This window comes from Geospiza fortis, unplaced genomic scaffold, assembly GCF_000277835.1.
Source record: "Geospiza fortis unplaced genomic scaffold, GeoFor_1.0 scaffold355, whole genome shotgun sequence".
Classification (NCBI taxonomy): domain Eukaryota; kingdom Metazoa; phylum Chordata; class Aves; order Passeriformes; family Thraupidae; genus Geospiza; species Geospiza fortis.
Genome location: NW_005054714.1, coordinates 1 through 6,973, shown reverse-complemented (window position 1 = coordinate 6,973; position 6,973 = coordinate 1). Strand labels below are relative to the sequence as shown.

At 35.8% G+C, this 6,973-nt stretch overlaps 2 protein-coding genes across 2 annotated transcripts in view; both read right to left on the bottom strand.

The window, feature by feature from the left end:
• Positions 1-645, bottom strand: part of LOC115949039 (dynein regulatory complex protein 1-like) — a 6,841-nt gene extending 6,196 nt beyond the window's left edge. Inside the window, exon 1 of the mRNA XM_031065240.1 lies at positions 420-645. Within this exon, the coding sequence (XP_030921100.1) occupies positions 420-642 (223 nt within the window). The 5' untranslated portion in view covers positions 643-645. The remainder of the gene's footprint in view (positions 1-419) is intronic.
• Positions 646-806: 161 nt separating this feature from the next.
• Positions 807-4,955, bottom strand: LOC115949041 (dynein regulatory complex protein 1-like; the record flags this gene model as incomplete). The annotated part of the gene is made up of 4 exons (XM_031065241.1): positions 807-869; positions 2,249-2,378; positions 4,590-4,724; positions 4,816-4,955. Coding segments are annotated over 4 exons (468 nt in total), but the record flags the coding sequence as incomplete, so codon positions are not given.
• Positions 4,956-6,973: the final 2,018 nt, after the last annotated feature.

Below are 6,973 nucleotides of genomic sequence, written 5' to 3'. Positions count from 1 at the left end.
AAAACCAGTGGGAATATCCCTTGGAATGACACAGCTCAGGGATGGCAATTCCTGGAAAGTTCCAAGTGGAGCAAGATCCCAAACCGTGGGAATCCCTGGAAAACAAAGCTCCCGGGATCACAGCAGCTTCTTGGGAAAACCGGGAAAACCACATCGGGAATATCCCTTGGAATGAGCCAACTCAGGGATGGAGACTCCTGGAAAATCCCAAGTGGAGCAAGCTCCCAAATCGTGGGAATCCCTGGGAAACAAAGCTCCTGGGATGAGAGCTGCTTCCTGGGAAAACTGGGAAAAACCAGTGGGAATATCCCTTGGAATGACACAACTCAATGGTGGCGACTCCTGGAAAATCCCAAGGATTGGCGGGACACAGGAACGTTTCCAAGGAGGAAAATCCCGAGGAATTTACGGATTCCCACCTTCCAGGAGCTTGGTGGCCAGCTCCATGGCGTCCCTCTTCTCCTGGCTGCGTCCCAGGGGCCCCACGTTGTCCATGAACCACAGCGGAGGCTCTTCCCACGGCATTCCCAGCTGCTGCACGTGGATGATCCGATCGGCGTCCAGCACCTCCCGGATCAGCGCTTTGGCCTCTTCCTCGTTCACGATCCAAACCTGCCGGAACCTCTTGGTGCAGCTGCGCATCAGATGCCTGGAAAAATGGAAAACAATTCCAATCGATCTTTTTTATCCAAATTGTTATTTTTTTTAAATTTTAAAAGTTTATTAGTAATAAAATTGGAAAAATAGCGATAAAATTAGAGTAATAAAAATGTGGATAATCAGGATTTAGGGTAATGAAATTGTAATCAAATTCCTCGTTCACGATCCAAACCTGCCGGAACCTCTTGGTGCAGCTGCGCATCAGATGCCTGGAAAAATGGAAAACAATTCCAATCGATCTTTTTTTAAATTTTAAAAGTTTAATAGCAATAAAATGGTCAAAAGAATAGTAATGAAATGGTTACAAAAATAGTAATAAAACAGTTATAAAGATAGGAATAAAATTAGAGTAATAAAAATTTGGACAATCAGGATTTAGAATAATAAAATTGTAATAAAATTGTAATAAAATTCCTCGTTCCTGATCCAAACCTGCCGGAATCTCTCGGTGCTGCTGCGCATCAGAAGCCTGGAAAAATGGAAAAAAATCCCAAATGTTATTTTTTTTAAATTTTAAAAGTTTATTAGTAATAAAATTGGAAAAATAGCGATAAAATTAGAGTAAAAAAATAAATAAAAATGTGGATAATCAGGATTTAGAGTAATGAAATTGTAATAAAATTCCTCGTTCCTGATCCAAACCTGCGGGAACCTCTCGGCGCTGCTGCGCATCAGAAGCCTGGAAAAATGGAAAAAAATCCCAAATGTTATTTTTTTTAAATTTTAAAAGTTTATTAGTAATAAAATTGGAAAAATAGCGATAAAATTAGAGTATAAAAATAAATAAAAATGTGGATCATCAGGATTTAAGGTAATGAAATTGTAATAAAATTCCTCGTTCACGATCCAAACCTGCCGGAACCTCTCGGCGCTGCTGCGCATCAGAAGCCTGGAAAATTGGGAAAAAAAATCCCAAATGTTATTTTTTTTTAAATTTTAAAAGTTTATTAGTAATAAAATTGGAAAAATAGCGATAAAATTAGAGTAATAAAAATGTGGATCATCAGGATTTAGGGTAATGAAATTGTAATCAAATTCCTCGTTCACGATCCAAACCTGCCGGAACCTCTTGGTGCAGCTGCGCATCAGATGCCTGGAAAAATGGAAAAAAATCCCAATCGATCTTTTTTTTTAAATTTTAAAAGTTTAATAGTAATAAAACTGGAAAAATAGCTATAAAATCAGAGTATAAAAATAAATAAAAATGTGGACCATCAAGATTTAGGGTAATGAAATTGTAATAAAATTCCTCGTTCACGATCCAAACCTGCCGGAATCTCTCGGTGCTGCTGCGCATCAGAAGCCTGGAAAAATGGAAAAAAAAAAATCCCAAATGTTATTTTTTTTAAATTTTAAAATTTATTAGTAATAAAATTGGAAAAATAGCGATAAAATTAGAGTAATAAAAATTTGGACCATCAGGATTTAGGGTAATGAAATTGTAATAAAATTCCTCGTTCACGATCCAAACCTGCGGGAACCTCTCGGCGCTGCTGCGCATCAGAAGCCTGGAAAAATGGAAAAAAATCCCAAATGTTATTTTTTTTAAATTTTAAAAGTTTATTAGTAATAAAATTGGAAAAATAGCGATAAAATTAGAGTATAAAAATAAATAAAAATGTGGATCATCAGGATTTAAGGTAATGAAATTGTAATAAAATTCCTCGTTCACGATCCAAACCTGCCGGAACCTCTCGGCGCTGCTGCGCATCAGAAGCCTGGAAAAATGGAAAAAAATCCCAAATGTTATTTTTTTTAAATTTTAAAAGTTTATTAGTAATAAAATTGGAAAAATAGCGATAAAATTAGAGTAAAAAAATAAATAAAAATGTGGATAATCAGGATTTAGAGTAATGAAATTGTAATAAAATTCCTCGTTCCTGATCCAAACCTGCGGGAACCTCTCGGCGCTGCTGCGCATCAGAAGCCTGGAAAAATGGAAAAAAATCCCAAATGTTATTTTTTTTAAATTTTAAAAGTTTATTAGTAATAAAATTGGAAAAATAGCGATAAAATTAGAGTAAAAAAATAAATAAAAATGTGGATAATCAGGATTTAGAGTAATGAAATTGTAATAAAATTCCTCGTTCCTGATCCAAACCTGCGGGAACCTCTCGGCGCTGCTGCGCATCAGAAGCCTGGAAAAATGGAAAAAAATCCCAAATGTTATTTTTTTTAAATTTTAAAAGTTTATTAGTAATAAAATTGGAAAAATAGCGATAAAATTAGAGTAAAAAAATAAATAAAAATGTGGATAATCAGGATTTAGAGTAATGAAATTGTAATAAAATTCCTCGTTCCTGATCCAAACCTGCGGGAACCTCTCGGCGCTGCTGCGCATCAGAAGCCTGGAAAAATGGAAAAAAATCCCAAATGTTATTTTTTTTAAATTTTAAAAGTTTATTAGTAATAAAATTGGAAAAATAGCGATAAAATTAGAGTAAAAAAATAAATAAAAATGTGGATAATCAGGATTTAGAGTAATGAAATTGTAATAAAATTCCTCGTTCCTGATCCAAACCTGCGGGAACCTCTCGGCGCTGCTGCGCATCAGAAGCCTGGAAAAATGGAAAAAAATCCCAAATGTTATTTTTTTTAAATTTTAAAAGTTTATTAGTAATAAAATTGGAAAAATAGCGATAAAATTAGAGTAAAAAAATAAATAAAAATGTGGATAATCAGGATTTAGAGTAATGAAATTGTAATAAAATTCCTCGTTCCTGATCCAAACCTGCGGGAACCTCTCGGCGCTGCTGCGCATCAGAAGCCTGGAAAAATGGAAAAAAATCCCAAATGTTATTTTTTTTAAATTTTAAAAGTTTATTAGTAATAAAATTGGAAAAATAGCGATAAAATTAGAGTAAAAAAATAAATAAAAATGTGGATAATCAGGATTTAGAGTAATGAAATTGTAATAAAATTCCTCGTTCCTGATCCAAACCTGCGGGAACCTCTCGGCGCTGCTGCGCATCAGAAGCCTGGAAAAATGGAAAAAAATCCCAAATGTTATTTTTTTTAAATTTTAAAAGTTTATTAGTAATAAAATTGGAAAAATAGCGATAAAATTAGAGTAAAAAAATAAATAAATAGCAATAAAATTAGAGTATAAAAATGTGGATCATCAGGATTTAGGGTAATGAAATTATAATCAAATTCCTCGTTCCTGATCCAAACCTGCCGGAATCTCTCGGCGCTGCTGCGCATCAGAAGCCTGGAAAAATGGAAAAAAATCACAAACTTTTATTTTTTTTTTTAATTTCAAAGCTTTAATAGTGATAAAATTGGAAAAATAAATAATATAATTGAAGTCATAAAAATTTGGACTGTTGGGAATAAGGGTAATGTAATTGTAATAAAATTTGTAATAGAATTGTAATAGGATTAGGATAATAAAATTGTAATAAAATTGTAAAAATAAATAATGAAATCAGAGAAATAAAAAATTTGGACAATTAGGATTTAGGGCATAAAATTGTAATAAAATTTGTAATAAAATTGTAATAAAAATAGGATTCAGGACAATAAATTGTAATAAAATTGTAAAAATAAATAATGAAATCAGAGAAATAAAAAATTTGGACAATTAGGATTTAGGGCATAAAATTGTAATAAAATTTGTAATAAAATTGTAATAAAAATAGGATTCAGGACAATAAATTGTAATAAAATTGTAAAAATAAATAATTATATTTATTATAATATTATATATTTATATATATTTAACACATTGCTTAAAAAATTAATACAGCATAACTTTCTAACATAACACCTATAATATTGATTTTAATATTTCATATTTTTAATATTTTTCATATCAATATTTGCGAAAAGACAATAATAAAATTAATATTTGCGAAAAGCCAGCAATAAAATACACATTTTCCACAGGAAGGGATCCCCACCGGGTCGGAATTCCAAGCGCTTCCCACCTCATCCGGTCCCGCGTCTCCTGGAACTGCCCCACCACCCGCTCCAGCTCCGATTCCAGGCTCTGCTTTTCCTCTTGGAATTTCGCCTCCTGCTTGGCCATTTTGTCCTTCAGCAGTTCCAGGGTGGTCCGGAATCTGGGACGGGACGGAGAGCCCGGGATTTGGGGATGTCCCGGCTGTGGGAAAAGCTTTGGAACGGGATGGGATTCCCCGGGACGGGTTTTACCGGTTGATTTTCCTTTTCTGCAGGGATCGGAGCGTGGAATTTTCCACGTCCAGCTGCCGGAGCACGTCCAGGTTGTATTCCAGCTTCACCTGGTTCAGGTGGTAAATGCCCTTCATCTGACGGAGTTTCCTCTCCAGGCGCTGGAATTCCATGGGGAAAAAAGAAAAGATTCACAAAGAATTTCATGGAAATTCAATAGTTTTCCATGGGGAAAAAAAATCCACAAAGGATTCCATGGGAATTCCATGGGGAAAAAAGAAAAGATTCACAAAGAATTTCATGGAAATTCAATAGTTTTCCATGGGGAAAAAAAATCCACAAAGGATTCCATGGGAATTCCATGGGGAAAAAAGAAAAGATTCACAAAGAATTTCATGGAAATTCAATAGTTTTCCATGGGGAAAAAAAATCCACAAAGGATTCCATGGGAATTCCATGGGGAAAAAAGAAAAGATTCACAAAGAATTTCATGGAAATTCAATAGTTTTCCATGGGGAAAAAAAATCCACAAAGGATTCCATGGGAATTCCATGGGGAAAAAAGAAAAGATTCACAAAGAATTTCATGGAAATTCAATAGTTTTCCATGGGGAAAAAAAATCCACAAAGGATTCCATGGGAATTCCATGGGGAAAAAAGAAAAGATTCACAAAGAATTTCATGGAAATTCAATAGTTTTCCATGGGGAAAAAAAATCCACAAAGGATTCCATGGGAATTCCATGGGGAAAAAAGAAAAGATTCACAAAGAATTTCATGGAAATTCAATAGTTTTCCATGGGGAAAAAAAATCCACAAAGGATTCCATGGGAATTCCATGGGGAAAAAAGAAAAGATTCACAAAGAATTTCATGGAAATTCAATAGTTTTCCATGGGGAAAAAAAATCCACAAAGGATTCCATGGGAATTCCATGGGGAAAAAAGAAAAGATTCACAAAGAATTTCATGGAAATTCAATAGTTTTCCATGGGGAAAAAAAATCCACAAAGGATTCCATGGGAATTCCATGGGGAAAAAAGAAAAGATTCACAAAGAATTTCATGGAAATTCAATAGTTTTCCATGGGGAAAAAAAATCCACAAAGGATTCCATGGGAATTCCATGGGGAAAAAAGAAAAGATTCACAAAGAATTTCATGGAAATTCAATAGTTTTCCATGGGGAAAAAAAATCCACAAAGGATTCCATGGGAATTCCATGGGGAAAAAAGAAAAAATTCACAAAGAATTCCATGGAAATTCCATGGATTTCCATGGGGAAAAAAAAAAACCACAAATAATTCCATGGAAATTCCATGGGGAAAAAACCCCACAAAGAATTCCATGGAAGTTCCATGGATTTCCATGGGGGAAAAAAAAAACCCACAAATAATTCCATGGAAAAAGAAAAACCCACAAAGACAAGCTTTGAATTCAGGAAAAAACCAGGGGAACTCCCAGAAGGGTTTGGATTCCCCAGGAAAAAACAAACAAACAAACAAAAAAAGCTGGAATTACATCCCAGCAGGGCCAAGAGTTTATTCCCTTTCCAGAGGACGGGGGAAAGCCACGGTCCAGGGGTTAATTCCCAAAAATCCCACCCGAGGCAGAAATCCAAAGGGCAAATCCCAAAAAAACCCATCAGGGAAGTCGTTCCCAATCCCAGGCTCTCCCAGCTCGGAATTCCCACCCTAAATCCCAGTCCCAGGTTCAGTTTTTGCTTCCAGGTTTGGTTGATTTTTCTTTTCCACCTGCAGTGGGCACAGAGAATTCCCCATCCTCCTCCTCCTCCTTAGGGAATTCTGAGTTTGTTTGGATTAATAATTGGGATATTTTACACCGATTTGGGGAAGAAAATATTCCTAAAATCCTGTGGAAAACTTTCCCTGGAACAGCCTGAGCGATTTCTCTGTTATTATCCTTGTTCCCAAGGCTGCTCCAAAAACCAGGATAAGGTTGTGGAACACAAGGAGGGAAAATTATCAACGGAGCCTCCCCCAGCCACTGCTCAAGGTTGTTTTCCCAACGTTTTCCCGGCACAACATTCCCTGGGAATGCTGATCTCCAGCACGGAGCTGTCTCCATCCCAAAACACCCGGGAACATCCCGCACGTCCAAGTTATCGGAACTGAGGGTGTGGAGCTGCTGGAGCTCAGCCAGGGAATGGCAGGGAGCGGCTGGG